Source organism: Oreochromis aureus, linkage group 10, assembly GCF_013358895.1.
Source record: "Oreochromis aureus strain Israel breed Guangdong linkage group 10, ZZ_aureus, whole genome shotgun sequence".
NCBI lineage: Eukaryota > Metazoa > Chordata > Actinopteri > Cichliformes > Cichlidae > Oreochromis > Oreochromis aureus.
Genome location: NC_052951.1, coordinates 19960831 through 19977135, shown reverse-complemented (window position 1 = coordinate 19977135; position 16305 = coordinate 19960831). Strand labels below are relative to the sequence as shown.

The window sequence follows — 16305 nt, the reverse complement described above, 5'->3', positions numbered from 1 at the left end:
ACCGCGACCGTTAGCTGGGCCGGGCGAATGCGGCGGTACCAAGAGGAGAAAAATCTGACCGTCCGTGCCGGGTGATGCGAAAAGTCCCATTATCACATCAAAACCAGGGTATTCCGTCGCATGCTCGGGCCAGGAAAGAAGATATGAGAATGAGATTTGCCTAATGGTAAGTTATTAGTTGTAACAAATGTGTATTTTTGTTTTGGCACTTAGTGAGACTTGTTATTTTGACGACGAATTGCCTGCAGTGTCTGCGCTTTCCCGTTCCAACCTCAAAATGGCGGAGAGGCCGAGAGCTAAGCTAAGTGGCAAAAGTTCGCCCGCATAAGATCATCGACTCGGAGGTTGAACGTTGAGACAGTCTTACGGTGAGGTTATTCAACGCCCCCGAGTGTGACTGGGATTTTTAAAAGCAAGTGTCGCGCCTCTCGGGCTATGCATGACTTGCATCGGGGTGCTTGTTGTGAACCCTCCCTGTAGATCGAGCTAACGTTAGCTACGCCTATTTATGGAAGTTCGGATGAGCTAACGTGGTGTGCTAGCCGGCTGAGCTAACCTGGGTGCTGTCATATTTCTCACGGTCAGCTGCAAAGGATCTGATGCGGCTGGAAAACGCCTCATTCAGGTTCTGAATTTTAAAGTTAAAGCCTTTTATTTGTGTTGTCTCGTATTGGGAATATTGGCAATAACATCCCAAACTTGGGGCTCATACCCTCTCCGCCTTCACATATATCGGGTAGCAGTTATTTTTTGTCAAACAAGCGGCTGGATGTTTTAGCTGTTCGTTGGTGTGGACAGACGCCCTTTGTATATTTTGTTATGTTGACGGTGTGGTGATCCAGGAATCCAGCGTGTGGTTATTAGCGGACTTGGTGCACTTGTCGTGCTAAGCTAACGCTAGCTGGAAAGGGCGTTGCTGAGGCTGTGCTGCAACTTTGCCCTTGTGGCCATAGAGGCTTAGAAAGACGTCACCCTATCCAGATTTTAAAACTCGTCTATGATTTGTAATACATGAAGCAGTCTTGGGACATTTGGTAGTTTTCCTCCATATTTAAACCTGCATTTTAGGAATTACATTCAGAGTGGAGTCTGATGGAAAAATACTATGCAGATTTAAATTGCTGTGCACAAAACTGTCTTCTAAGCCCAATTTTGCTAATTGAATCACTATTGATTTGTCTACCAGTTGCTATTGCATAACATGGAACGCGAAGGCCAGTGCTTGTTCAATAGACTGTCCATCTTTAAGCGTGAAATGATATTTTAAGGTAAAGGTTCAATTCAGTGCTACATTTATACATGCATTTCTGATTTGTTTATAATATGTTTGAGATGCCTGCATCTATTAATATGCAGTTTTTTTGTAGTTGTTTGGGTATTTTTGGTACCATTTTTAAGATTGTTAAATAGTTTGGATTTTTTTTATGTCATGGGCTGTCACTGTTGGCAGCACTTTGGTCGTGAGAATAACTTTTAAGCTGAAGTTCTAGACTAATAGAATAAACTTAAAACTTAAATGACATAATTAAGAAAATCTTAAGTATCAGGGCTTGCAAGTAGAATAAAAAAGATTGCTTTGTCATGATGTTTGGTTAGTAAGCAAACATTGCTATATGCTTTAGTCTGTGCAAGAAGGGACTTGTTTGGCCTGAAGGTCATCCATAAGGAGGGGCATTGCTCAGCAGTTTGACACAAACAGAGCAAATACTAATGGGTTTGGTTGGTTTTTGTCACCTTTTTGTTTCATTGGATCTGCATGTAAACACTGAAATTATGTCTTATCTAAATAACAAAACAACATATGCCCCTCTGTCTAGTCATAAACTCAATCGGGACACGTGTACCCACAGGCTGTACATTTTATCAAGGAGTTAAAAAGACATGATTAGTTCTGTTTCTAATCTCTGCCTGTAGGCTCTGTTATCATGGTGTATAACTAGTAGCTTAAGTGAAGAACCGAAACCTTTCTGAAATTCTTTATTTTAAACAAATTTCAAACAAACAAATAAAATAAAAAATAGTGATGGTTTAAATTGGTTATAAACCATGCCAAGTCAATTTTTAGGATCGTGCTTTTTTTCAACTTCTCCAGTGTATTTATTTTATAATCCTGTTTTATAAGTTTTTTTTTTTTTTTTTTTTTTTTCCTGTCTATACTTTGAAATTGAAAAAAAGAGGCTTTGGTTGTCTTCCAAAGGAAAATTACCCAGGACAGAGAATTTAAAGTTTTATTATTCATTGTTATTATTTTTTGTAAATGGTGATTAATTTACTTGGTTGTAAAACAGAATAGATTTTGGTGTGTGAAGTGATGATAAATAACAGGGAAATGCATAGACTTCTTTTAAGTAGGGCAGCTGAGACGTTGGCCTTAACTGTATGTGGACTAGTCATGCTCACGTATGTAGTCTCCTTCTGCAAAGTCCCATTTTGAGCCCCGGTAAAATCTTGCCTTATCATTGTAAAGTAGTTTGGTTGATAAGAATTGTAGGAGTGCCTAGCAGGTTCAGTGAAATTGTTCTCATAATTGCATCATTACAATTAGTAATGAATTTCTACACCGCTTAGATAGCGGTGCGTTTATACAGTGTTCATTTGACAAGTGGGGTAAGGTCTGGGTCACCTGTGCATGTTGCTTGTTAAACTGAACATAACGCGTATTTGAGTCAGGAGGAGCTGAGGCGTAGCTGACGTCACTGCCTGTTATTGTAGTCTTAATGGGGGCTTAGTCATCTTTCACCTTCACGGTTTGAGAGTATTTCATGGATACATTTGTAGCTCTTGGTGAGAGGCGTGAAGAGCTTTGTGGATGATGATGAGCAGCGGGAGCAAGATGGGAGGACATCTGTCCTTTTCACCGACTGCTAAATTGAAAGTGTTCGGTATGCTGTGTACACTCTAGTGATCACCTCATGGATAATGTGCCGATGACGCCACGTTGGCTTGTTTGTCCATCTAAAGACCTTGGCATTGCTTTAATAATAAAGGTTTAGAGCAATTAAATCACATAGGGCAATATCATCGTATGATTATATTCTTTTTATGTAAATGCACAATCACTTGCTTGCAGAAATCACCAAGTATCATAGAAGTGTAATTTCTCAGATATACTTTAAATCTTCCACAGTCAGTTGCTGGCTGCTGTGATCCATGGCTGCACACCTATGGACAGTCACAAGGTTGTTTAATTTGACTTTTCTTTTCAAAGGTTCCTTCTTTCTATAATTGTAAAAAAAAAAAAAAAAAAAAAAAAGAGTCCTGCACTGTAGGAACTGTGTGTTTTGAAGACAGAAGAAAAGGGATGCTGTCTTTTCCCTTTGTTATTGTAAGCTCAGCCATGAAAAATCAAAATCTTAAATCAGAGTCCTGTGATTATAGGATTGCATAAATGCACTTAACTAATTATTGGGCTGGTTCTTTGAACGCAGACTTACTTGTTTAACCGTCTCACTGAAACAGTTTCAGTTTCATATCTAATCTGAATTGTTCTCTAGCTACTTCTGTGTATCAGACAGTATGAAACATGGACCCGCTACCATGAAGTTACCCATTGGTCATTCAGTTATACCTCGAACCAGATCTTGGGAAAAGTGAGGGAGAATAATACATGGTATAAAAGATGGTCATATCCACCCACTGAGTTTGGACTACACATTTTGAAGCTTCAGTGTTGGTGCTTTTTCTGCCACCTTATTGGGTTTCTTCAAGCCATAAGTTGACATATTTGAATGAGACTATGAAGTTATTTAGCAAACTGCATTCATAAACTTCATAAATTCAGATGTAGAGGCTAGTTAGTGGTAGAAATAGAGGTGTGTCTTAAATAAATGTTGCATAAACATGTTTCTAATAGCTTAATGGTTATGTGAATGTTTACAAATTATACAACACCCGGTTTCTAACTAGAAAATAAGCATAAGTTATGTTCATACACTAATAAGTGCATATGTTTTTCCTTCTTTATTTGTTTATATCTTTGTGTAGAAAACTCATTCAAAGAATTTTTGTATTTTATTTTATTTTTTTCATTTAGGAGAAGGGAAGGTTGCAAACAAATCGCCTCCACATGAGTTCCTTTTGTCTTAACCTTGTAACTAAACACATTTGCCTCTCAGTGTAATAACTTAGAAGATTTAAAAAGGTGTTTGTGAATTTTAAACCATTCTTCAATTTTTATTTATTTATTTGCAATAACTTTTGCCTGTGTGTTCTTTTAAAATTTTTCTCCTTAATGGTGATGTTCAGGAGTGTCGGGCAGGTGCAGAAGTAACAGAGATTGTCTTGGTTATGTAATGGATGGAGCATGGTATGTTTGGTCAAATCGCTGTTTTTACACCATGGTGAGAGATGAGATCAGCTAAAATCATTTGCTCTGTCCTGTCATCTCAGTCAGTCATCATGTTTGCAGGCAGGAGAGAGGAGCTCATTCTAGGATATTACAGGCTAAATGTTTGCAGTGGTTAACTGCTTCCGTTTTAAGCAGATGCTCATCTGTAAAATATAAATATTCTTATGAACAGTTTCCAGTGAGGCACCTTGCAGTTTTCATTTATCTTAAGGTGGTCTAAAGGGTGAAGTGGACGAGAACAATGCAGCAGACTGTGACATAAACAAGGGCAACGTGCTCTTATGGTCCTCTGTCGGTGTCTGGGGTTAATCCTTTTAGCGACCGTCCAGTCTCTTCTTTACATTGCACTGTCAGCTGTATGAAGGACTTGTGGTCTGTGTCACGACTTGAAGTCGTCTGGTCTAGGCCACTAAGGAGCTTAGTGCTATCATGGCCCTAGGTGCCAGCAGCATTGAAGCTCACTAAGCATGTGTTCACGTTCGCTTCAAAATCACAGAATGGTGAGGGGTTTTTTTTTTTTTTTTTTTTTTTTTTTTTAAACACAAGATGCTGACTTAAACTCTTCTGTCAGGGTGGTTATGTGGTTCCAAAATCCAGAGTAATGTTGTAAGCAAGAACAAAGAGAGATGATGTACATGGTAAAGTCCAGTGATAACCTGACACAGTAAACATGGCGGTTGGTCTAAAGTGATGCCAGTAAGATCAACAGAATCAGCTGCTAATTGTTTTAAAAATTAAACATGGAGTAGTTTACAGAAAGGCCTAAACTTCAATGGTCTTAGATTTCTTGTGAATTTAAAGGCATTAAAAGAAAACAACAAGAGTCTGCTAGAGTCATGTTTTTGTTTTGTGGCTATTTGTATATAGTCAGGGGTGCACATAAGTGGTCCGCAGGTGCGCATGCGCTGTCAAGATAAAAGACGCGCACCAGATAAGAAGTTGCAACGCGCGTTTACGTACATGTAAAAGGCACTGTTTTTGTCCGCGAGAGTGGGATTTTCACGGCATATTCTGCACCACATCTCTGTGCGTTCATCATTTGATTGAAGCCAGCTCACCTCTTGCAACCACTTTTCCGAGAATACGCGCTTCTTTTGCGGTTCGGACTCCTTCTGACATTTCTTTGGAGGTGGAGGAACACCAAAGTAATTGCTTAAAGGAGCTTGCTTCTTCGACATCTTTAAGAGTTCTAAACAAATGTCTGTCCTTCCTCCAGAAAATCTTATGTACGCAAACGCGCGTTGCAACTACTTATCTGGTGCGCATCTTTTATTTTGACAGCACATGCGCACCTGTGGACCATTTATGTGCACCCCTGTGTATATATAGTATATCATATACTGTGTCTCGCATTTTACATTATATTTGATTTTATTGTATTTTGAGTTTGTATGGCTGTTACCTTGGTCAGGTAAAAGAGATTTGATTTCAGTGGGACTTCCATGTAAAATAAAGATAAATGAATACCAAACATCTTGGATTTTTTTTTGTTTGTTTGTTTGTTTTTTTTTTTACAACATACAGAAGTTCAGCTGAAGCCTACAGATGATAGACTTGCTTGTGTGGCTATATTTTGCACTTTTTGTCTTGTACTTTCAGGTGTTGAATACACCATAGCAAGTCTCACCTTACAGGAGTCATCTTGAAAATACCTTGTTTTAAAATACCATCTAAATTAAGTTCAATTCTCAAAAATCATGGTTATCAGGTGTGCATAAAAAGAACACATTGCTTTGTATAATATTGAACCAGTTGTTTCACACAAATCTATTATCTAGCTTTTGTGTTGTTGTTGTTGTTTACAACTCCCCATCAAAGAGAGGGAACAGTGCCAAATCAAACAGTGGTCCAATTTTTAAACATCTAGCTGCTCTTTATTCTGGACACACTGACTTTGACTGTTGGAGAATTTCTTCTTTTACCAGATTGTAAATTCATTGTAATTCATGTGTCCCATGTGTCTGTATGTCTGAATACAGCATATATGTATGTTTAATCCACTGCTCTTCTCCCTCTCCTCTCTTCATCAGGTGATGGGCTCATCTGTTCAGTGAGATAGATTTGGACCTTTGAGAACTCGTGGAACCTGATCCTGACATTTGGGTGACGGCAGTATCTCCAGATCATCTTGCTCTGCCCGTCACCTTTACTTTCCCCACCTTTGCACCTCTGGAGGAGAAACTTCTCTGAGGGATCGGACTCCTCACCACCACACACTTACGAGCCAGACTTCCCCCTCCCCTCCCACATCACCTCATCCTCACCTCCCTGAGAGGGAGTGAACAGCAGCCACCATGGTGCTGTCACAGAGACAAAGAGATGAACTGTGAGTGCCCTGATGTAAATATGTGGGAATGCAGCCTTCTTAAACATACAAACAAGAATGGACATGTAAACTGACAGGACTTGAGGGGGAGGGGGGCACTTTCTGTAAATGAGCCTTTGTTTTTTTTGTTTTTTTGTTTGTTTTGTTTTTTTTGTAAATTTTGTATTTTCTAGTCCTGATACAAAACACTGCCTTTCAAGAACGTATTATAGGAAGTGTAAAGAGATGTGAGCTTTATGGTGCTTCACTTGTTAGCTGCTTGGTGAATATTTCATAACCCCGCATGACAGGAGCAAATAAATGAGAGTGGGGTGTGCCAGGAGGAGGAACTTAACAAAGTGATGGCTGTTTAATGTGGGCAGCCTTGTTCCGTGGTAAATGCCTGGCTGATCTCACAGTCCAGAAAGTACAACAAGTATATTTTTAAACATGTTTTAGGAGTTTAACTCTCCATTGGACTTCAAAATGTAGAACATTAAAAAAAAAAAAATAAACAGGTTTGATCATGGCTAGTTTAGCTCATGAAAAACCTGAAAAACCCCTGTGCTTATTAAGTTAAGTGGGCGACCCATATGCCATAACACCAACACAGAGGCTCAGGTTTGAATCTGGCCCAAGAGTACTTACTGTGCGGGGGGGGTTTGTTGTTGTTGTTGTTGTTGTTTTTTTTTTTTTCTTTCTCCCAGCTTTTCTGTCTTCTCTTTGCTGTCTTGTTGCAATAAAGGTCTGAAAAACCCCCCAACGAAGAAATCAGTGGAATCCTGTTGAAAGGCAATAGCAGACAGGATTTATCAGACATTCGAAGTAGCCCCAAATCCTGCAGCCTAAATTTAGCTCAGTTACTCATGAAATATTCACCCCTCATCTTATAAAAGAGCCCTTACAATCATTTATATAACTCTGTATGTGTGTATTTGCATGCTCGGTATGCGTTTCCATGTGCTTGCGGGTTGTGGGCTTCGTGTCGTCCACACTCGGTGTTCAGGACTCTTTCTGTGGCAAGTCTTTGGTTTCCATAGCAGCACAAAACACAGTTTCCCAGTGATCGGGTCCTTACGTTTTGTTTTCTTCAATGAAGGGTTAGAATTTCCTCTGGCACTTGCTCAAACTGCCCAACTTTTAAGGGGAGTGGAACTGTGAAACTTGAATCCCAAAGCCCCATCATAAGACGGGGTGCAGTCTGCCCTCTTTCAAGAACCATAATTTCTGTTGGGGTAGACTTACTACTTAATAAATGTCGACATCACCTTGACTTTATCGACATGTTTGATTTGGCACAACTTGGCTCAGGTCATGTTTGTCACGTAAGATTAGAAATGTTAGAGTGATATATGATACAATATACTTTATTTTCCTCTCACAGAAATTTGCTTTGGACTCTAGTGGTGTCACAGAAACTGCATTTCCAAAGAGTTGGTTAAATCTTGAGATGAAACCTTTAAAAAAAAAAAAAAAAAAAAAAAAAAGACTGTGGTGTTGTAATTTTTTTTTTTTTTTCATCAGAAACCGGGCCATAGCTGACTATCTTCGTTCCAATGGCTACGAGGAGGCATATTCCACTTTCAAGAAAGAAGCAGAGTTAGATATGGTATGGCGAGGTTGATGCACAGAAATGACCAAAAAGTTGCACATGTTATTTTAATGAGGGGGAACTTTTGTTGTCTTTTACTTGGTTCACAGAATGAAGAAGTAGATAAGAAGTATGCAGGGCTGTTGGAAAAGAAGTGGACCTCGGTTATCAGATTACAGAAGAAGGTAACAAATGAAAACACTGTTTGTTGATGTGAGGCATTTGAGATTAGCTGTACATTTTTAACATGGTGGAATTAACTCGTAAGCACAATGCATTATGTAAAGTGATAACTGCGTTTAGCCATGGCCCCCTGTACAAAAGAAGCTATTGGTAAAGCAAGTTTTATTTGCATTAATGAATTTGAAAACATTTATTTTGTTTATTGGGATAAGTGTTGTCTCACTGGATTTCTTAACCTGTTGCTCTTCCTTGCTTTACTTCAGGTGATGGAATTGGAGTCAAAATTGAATGAGGCTAAAGAGGAGATGACACACGGAGGGTCTGTGGGCCAGAAGCGCGACCCCAAAGAGTGGATCCCTCGCCCCCCAGAGAGATACGCCTTGAGTGGGCACCGTGCTCCGGTCACGCGTGTTATATTCCACCCCGTGTTTTCAGTCATGGTCACAGCTTCTGAGGATGCTACCATTAAGGTTTGCATCTGTATTGCCAGACAACGTTTACTTACTGTTAAAATATTAGTAAATACAGTCAATTGCATTTGAACCTTGCTTACAAATCCTGCATGCAGTTCATTCATTTTAAGGTTTGTTAAATCCTTACATTTCTATCACAGTTTAAGAAAACAAGTTTAGAGCAGGGCTTTTACCTTGTATTAGACAGATATGGGCAGCGTGAAGGTGTAGTTTCCATACTGAAAAATAGAACGTCTCCTTTTTCACCATATCAAAGTGGAGAATTAACAGCTATATCGTCCATTCACACATTTGTCCATCTTCTGCTTATTTAATTCAAGGTCACAGAGGGGCTGGAACCTGTCCTACCTGTCACTCTGATAAATTATGCATTCATTTGTCTGTCATAAGTTGCTGCTGTCTTTTTTTTTTTCCTCTTTTTCTTGTTCACATAACATTTTGTTCACATCTTTGAAATGCCTTATCTGAAGTCAGTCATACTGCTTTGAAAATGTCTCTCTGAGGAATTTCAAATCAGTGGTGTCTGTGTCGAGCAGCATTTCATAAGCAAAATCAGGGAGACTGTTGCAGCACAGTGAATCCTCTGCAGCTCTGACCCTTTAGATCAAAGCCGTACTGCAGATCTGAGGCTGCTCTCCCTTTTTATCCTCTGCGTTTCGGCTTCAGCACGCTTCCCCCTCCAGCCTCCTCCCTTCGCCCTCCTCCCTTCTTCGCTGTTTTATTTTTTTCTGCTTTGTCACTGCTCATCTATGTGGAGATGGGCTGATGCTTGTGTTGTCAGAGGGAGCACTCCCAGAGCACAGCACTATGGGAAATGTGCAAATCTTTTTCTTTCCAATGTCAAAGTTCATTCTTGTTTTAATGAATTTAACTGACACTGTGGTAGTAAATTTGTATACCTTTTAATTAGGCTGAACTGTTTTCTGTTTTTAATATTTTTGTTACATTTTGTAACCCAACCCTGTGTCATGATTCTGTCCAATAATGACCAATTTAATCACTTTTGATTAAATACACATGCACTTTTGTGTGCATGTGTTTTTTAGGTTCGATATTTAGTTCTTTTTGATCATTATGGACTGGAGTTCCTTACTGCCTGTATCTGTAATTTTAGGTGTGGGACTATGAAGCAGGGGACTTTGAGCGAACCCTCAAAGGCCACACAGACTCTGTGCAGGACATCTCCTTTGACCAGTCAGGAAAACTTCTGGCTTCATGTTCAGCTGATATGAGCATCAAACTTTGGGATTTTCAGGGCTTTGAGTGCATTCGAACAATGCATGGTAAGAAATATTTACAAAATGCCACCTGCAGAGGCTTTGTAAGTTACACCATCGTAACTTGTGTTACACACAGTATTTTATTAATCTTATTGTAATTATATTTAAATATGTGAGTATTTCTGAGCGAGAATTGTGTTAACACAACAGACAACACAAAGTTTCTGGTTTAATCTGGGCCTTGTGGCCTGAGGCTTGCCATTAATTTTGGGAGAAAATTGTAACAAGTGTGTATGACTGATTGAGATGTTTGGTTTACAGTCTCACTAAGGGTTCACTTCTGATTTTCTTTTTTTTTCTTCCTAGTGAAGTTTTAGTCTTATTTTAGAAATCTTACACATTGACGGTCTTATTTGGGAAGTATCTGCCTTATTAAGATTAGACCAACTAATCTTTTGACTTTGTCCTACAGGCCACGATCACAATGTGTCATCTGTAGCTATTATGCCAAATGGTGACCATATAGTATCTGCCTCCAGAGATAAGACTATCAAGATGTGGGAGGTGGCCACTGGGTAAGTGAGACAGAGGCATGTTTTAAGGTTCTTAAACTAGGTAAACTTTAAACATAGCATTGTTGGAGTAAAGAATGAAGTTTTAGCCTTCTGTAGTAATGCATTTAGGATAAGTTGAACATGCTCTCTGTAGATCACCTTGTACTTTCTTCTGTAGGTACTGTGTGAAGACATTTACAGGCCATAGGGAGTGGGTGAGGATGGTGCGTCCCAATCAGGACGGCTCGTTGATTGCCAGCTGCTCCAATGACCAGACGGTGCGCGTCTGGGTGGTTGCCTCAAAGGAGTGTAAAGCTGAGTTGCGGGAACACGAACATGTGGTAGAGTGCATCGCTTGGGCCCCCGACAGCGCTCACCCCACCATCCTAGAAGCTACAGGCTCAGAGGTGAATATGGCAGCTGCAGGACCCAGGAGGATGTTTATGTACATTGGGTTCTATGGAAGTGTCTGCCTCAGTAGCAGCGCAGTTACTGTAATAAACCACTTTACTTTGGTGTGGTATAGCGGGTTTTTGTAAATAAGAAGGATCTGATGATATTAATGATTCAGACAACCTCTCTTATGAGTTACTACATAATTATTCTAGTGAATAGTGTAGAATTATTGCCCTCATTTACAATTTGAGCACTCTGCAAAAACATCCAGTAGGCTGGACTGGACTGTTGTGCAGGCTCAGACCGACTCACAGAGCAGTGTAATCCTGCCTTAAATCATGTTGTCATAGCTGAAAAATGATCTCTTCATATCTTAGAAGGAATCTTTACACATACCAAACTTCACTGTCATCTTTGCTGCAACCGAACACCGTTTCTCATGGCCTCGTCCTATCTCTGTCTGTGTGATAGAATAAGAAGAGTGGAAAACCTGGGCCTTTCCTGCTCTCTGGCTCCAGAGATAAAACGATCAAGATGTGGGATGTGAGCATCGGGATCTGCCTCATGACTCTGGTGAGTAACGGAAGTGTCGGTCCCAGTGTCGCTGCACAATGGGTGAATAGTGAGGAGTGTGGTAGCTAATCGGTCTTGTGTCTGCAGGTGGGACATGACAACTGGGTGCGCGGGGTATTGTTTCACCCTGGAGGAAGATTCATAGTGAGCTGTGCTGATGACAAGACCATTAGGATCTGGGACTACAAGAACAAACGCTGCATGAAGACCTTGAGTGCCCACGAACACTTTGTTACCTCTCTTGGTGAGAATCAGTTTTTAAAAATAAATAACATCTGACAAAAGATGAAGCTGTCTGTATACAAAGCTCTGTAACCTAAGCTGGAGCTGATGCTCAGTCTGTGATGTGTGAACTTGTTGAATGTGTCTGAGCAGATGTTTCCCTCTCTTGCAGATTTCCACAAGACTGCTCCCTACGTGGTGACGGGCAGTGTCGATCAGACAGTCAAAGTGTGGGAGTGCCGCTGAGATTGCCTCAATCACCCCCAACCTCCACCCCTAAAGCCCAACCCTGTCCTGCACCCTCTTCCTTGTGCCCACCCCCAACCCTCTGCACTTCAAACCATAGTAGACCAAGGCCGCTTTCCCCTCTCCTCGCTGCCCTCCCCCCCCCTCCTCCCCTACATCGGTCCAGCCCTATTAAGATGACTATTGTCCTTTTGTGTAAATTATTCTGGATGTAGGGTACGCTTAATAAATGTCACGCAATCTCTGACACATAAACACACTCAAAAAAAAAAAACAAACAAACAAGAAGTATCCTTGCATGGTTAATCCAACAAAAAAAAAATTTCTCTACTGTTAAATTTGCATACCGTTCTCATGACTTCCTGTCGGGTCAAAGGGTAAATATCTGTGTGCTGGCTTAGGTGGGTTCTGGTTAACTGACAGTGCACGAATACCAATAGCACCTCTTTGTTGGAGGGGTTTAGTTTAATTTTATTTTACTCCATGCCGCCATTGTTGTGTGGTCTGTCACTGTGTGGTTGGTGATGGAGAAAGTGTGAGGGAGGTGGGGAAAAGTGGAGCCTGTCCAGGAGACGACGCTGACAATGAAGATGAAAAACTGAAGCAGGCTGCGGCTCCCTAGTTGAATCTCATGAGTTTTGTTTTGTTTTTTGTTTGTTTTTTTGTGCGAGTGCACATGTACGTGTGTGTTTACGTCGTGTGAGTGCGCGTGTGTGTTTGTATGTCACGACAGGAGAATCTCTCCAGCGTCTCTGCTCTGATGGTCAGAGGAGAGAGAGGAGGCAAAGCTTCTCACCCGCTGTGTTCATTCATGCCGCTTTCATCTCTTTTAACAAACTTGCTTTCTAGTAGACACTCACAGGACCTTAATGATCCATAAGCTGCTGAGAGCACAGGCACACAGCCCATAGCGAGAAGTGTGTTTAACAGAGGAAAATAAGCCGGCTCACCTTTTTCTTCCTGAGGTTTGTGCGTGTGTGTACGTCGCCCTGGAGAAATCGCCCAGTGCCCTCTTTTTTGCTCGCTATCTCTGCCTTGTTAACCCACTGAGGGCTCCCTCACACGGGATTTTCATTCTGCTTTCTGTGGTCTCACTGCTCTCTTTACACACACACAAACACACTCACAAACACTCACAAATGCACATACATGCACAGTAAAAGTTGTGTATCAATATATCTGGATGTCATTGTTTGCAACATAATAAAGAAAATTCTGTAAATATAACTTGCCCGTGTGTGTGCTTTCTTTGAGGAGGAGGAACAAGAACTCAAGGAGCAAGTTTGGATGCTTCAGCACATTGTTCGGTCCATTTGATATTAAGGGCATCTGATTGGATGCTGCAACTGCTGCACTTGTTGCTGTTAATAGTCAAAAAAAGCATGCTAGTTTTCATGTCAAAGTAAGAGAGCTTTGTACTTTGTGTGCCGAAGAAGTGTTTAAGTGCTTTCTTGATAGGATTTGAATTGATTTAACACAAATAACCAATTGTAAAGAGACTTGTTTGTGCTATTGGTTTTGTTTGTAACATACACGTCGTTTAATCCGAAAATATTTTGACTCTTGGAGAGCAGTTGGTGCTTGTAAATCAGCAAGCACTAAACATTGTCAGCTTAGATTTTAAAGCCTGTCTGCTAACTTTAGATCGCCAGACTAAAATCTTAAGAAAGAAATGGGTCAATCGAGGAAAAACTGCAGCTGTAGACAGCCAGTATTATTTATGTATAACTATCAGGCTCAGGAGCACTGATGTTAGTCTGGCGCTGCAGTGCAGCCTCTTCAGGGCAACTTCCATCCAGTGAGGGGGTCATATAGTCACTGTTGCTGATGCAAATACAAGGAATAGATCAATCTCGAGTATTTTCTGTAATGAAAGATAAGATGAGAGACACAAGATGTGATTAAAAAAAAATAGATGTTTGGGTGCTGTTTGTGTAAAGGAGAGTTTAAAGTCCAGTTCCTTACACTGAAGAGTTCAGGGCCTTTTTTTTTAAATCAATTATGTACGGCACCTCAGCCTACTTCTGTGCTCTCTCACACACACACCTGTTCACTCACCCACACAGCAATTACTCTTCCTCTGCGCCTCCTGGTATCCTAGCAACAGTTGCCTGGATGGCAAGAGCAAACCACCACACCTTGCTCTGTCCTGCAGGCCTGTGAGGGTACTCAAATAATGAGTGCTAGCTATAGGGGACTGCAAAGGGTAGGTGCAAATGCCAAAATGGGGACTGATCACTGCACGAGTTAGTGCAGTGATTGTGTCTCCGTGGAATTTAATGAAAGAATAATGAAACCTGTCTCAGTCTGAAACTGGCGTTTCTCAAAAGAGGCACTGGAGTAGAAACACTGGCCTACATCCGCCCCACCGCCTCTCTCTCATATATGGCTTTTGCACGCTTTCTCCCTCGTGCAAGCTGAATACTTCATGAGATGGTTAGAAGAAGGGAGAGGGGGGAAAGGCTCACTTTCTCATTTATATTGCTTCTAGGTCACCCATTTCTACGTTGTTCTGTGACGAGACTGTTGATATGGATTCATGGCACAGAGAGAGACAGTGAGCTGCAGGGAGCTGTGAGCCAGCATCGATTTAAATAAGCTGGCATGATAAGAAAGTGCGGAGAGGTTTCAAGGTCAGTGTACAACACAGACACGTCAGATGCTGCAGTATTGATTCACCCACGGTGAAGTAAACTGTTTCATGCATTTGTCTGCATTTGAACATTTCCACACTGTCCACTTGCACAGGCGGCTGCTGGATCGTGTAATTTATAGGTTTGTGTGTCAGCTCAGTGTCGCTTAGATGAATCCCATTTTAGTTTACGTGACCGGTGTTATAATCCCTGCAATGCCCGGTGAGAGCGATCGGGACCAGCTTCAGAAATGGATATTTTACAGGATGTGGCGCCCTCTGGTGGTAGCATACATGAGGAGGCGAAAACTGCTGCCTCCCAGCACTTCGCAGCAGCAAGTAAGCAGGGGACACATAAATGTAATGGAAAACGGAAATAGAATGACTTTTAAAGGTTTTTTTGTCTTCACAATGACAACAACAACAAAAAGCTATAAATGGGGATTTTTAAACGATCTTTACTCAAATAAATCCAAGATTTGATTGTTTAAATACTGAAGTTTCAGATTAAATACTTAACGCTTCAGGTGATCAGCATTAACTGACGGCATAATGTAATTTTCTAAGATGCTTGCCAGATAGAAGTTTAAATTTCTATCATATGCGTAATTTTTCTTCTCCTATGTTGCTTCCTTTTGGTCTCCAGTCTGTAGATCCAGGAATGATGCAGCACTTCTAACTGGGTCAGCCTGTGCCTTCCTCGCATCCCTCCCGCCTTCCCCACCATCGCTTCAAGTCACCCCTCCTCTTCTTCCTCCTCCTTTCCCCCCACCCCTCTATATGCAAACACCCCTATAGTTTTTTCACCATGCAGCTCATGTGCTGCCCCCTCTCGTCTCACTCTCGCCCCCACCCCCCTCCTTTTTTTCTGCCTGATTCATTTTCTCCCGTCCATGCATGCTGTCATAGTGTCTCAGCCTGTTGCTAAATGACTCCCATCCCCTCGCACACACACACACACAGTCGCTTTACGCTGGCTAGCTGTTATTGTGGTTTTCCCACACAAACCTGACTCTTAAGCATGTGGATCGTAATGGTGTCAGTAGGTTTGTATGTACAGGAAGGGCACATTGCGTGGCAATGTGAGCTCTAAATGTATTTCTGAGCTGCTCTTCAGATTGGCTGATACTCTCAGACCTCGCTGCGGTGGAGAATATATATGACTGAGCAGTGTCCAATCAAAGATTGTTACCATGCAGCCACATACTCTACATATGTGCATCCATACACGGCATACATTCATAAATATCGCTGTAACTGTAATATATTTAAAGCACTATAACACTATTAATCGGTCCCCTGAGGGAAACACACTGCATGAACCTTAAAGCATACATTATAGAACAAAAGACATGGACATAACTCTATTATACCAAAGGGCAGGAGCATGTAGCTACAGAGAGGGAACATCCCCTTTCTTTATTCCAGTGTGTGGCACAGTGTGGATGAGACTTTTAAAAAAAGTGAGGTAAATGGCAGAAAGGAAATTCAATCTACAGTAAAAGAGGTTTTATGGAAAAATAATTGCAACTACTTGTATTTTTTTTTTTTTTATAATAATA

The 16305-nt window shown here is 41.0% G+C and overlaps 1 protein-coding gene and 1 long non-coding RNA gene across 3 annotated transcripts; both read left to right on the top strand.

Annotated features, from left to right (window-relative positions):
• Positions 1–3: 3 nt before the first annotated feature.
• LOC116317274 (lissencephaly-1 homolog B-like) lies at positions 4–13338 on the top strand. 2 transcript variants are annotated; one of them, XM_031735989.2, is made up of 11 exons: positions 4–166; positions 6379–6674; positions 8178–8262; positions 8355–8429; positions 8691–8897; positions 10015–10183; positions 10593–10695; positions 10853–11081; positions 11542–11643; positions 11731–11887; positions 12038–13338. In XM_031735989.2, the coding sequence occupies exons 2-11, from the start codon at positions 6643–6645 to the stop codon at positions 12109–12111; spliced, it is 1233 nt and encodes a 410-aa protein (XP_031591849.1). In that variant the 5' UTR covers positions 4–166; positions 6379–6642; the 3' UTR covers positions 12112–13338. The 2 variants fall into 2 exon arrangements, with proteins under 2 accessions (XP_031591849.1, XP_039474470.1); XM_039618536.1 differs by lacking the exon at positions 4–166 and adding an exon at positions 271–368.
• An 892-nt stretch (positions 13339–14230) lies between these two features.
• LOC120442280 lies at positions 14231–16216 on the top strand. The gene is made up of 4 exons (XR_005614620.1): positions 14231–14317; positions 14603–14744; positions 15010–15082; positions 15390–16216. It is a non-coding gene; the product is annotated as an uncharacterized LOC120442280 (long non-coding RNA).
• The last annotated feature ends 89 nt before the right edge of the window (positions 16217–16305 follow it).

What these genes read in the sequence shown, in the direction of transcription:
- LOC116317274 (XM_031735989.2), top strand. Translation starts at nt 6,643, where the DNA reads ATGGTGCTGTCACAGAGACAAAGAGATGAACT. An exon ending in TTATCAGATTACAGAAGAAG is followed by an intron (nt 8,430 to 8,690) that starts GTAACAAATGAA and finishes GCTTTACTTCAG; the next exon opens with GTGATGGAATTGGAGTCAAA. An exon ending in GTGCATTCGAACAATGCATG is followed by an intron (nt 10,184 to 10,592) that starts GTAAGAAATATT and finishes TTTGTCCTACAG; the next exon opens with GCCACGATCACAATGTGTCA.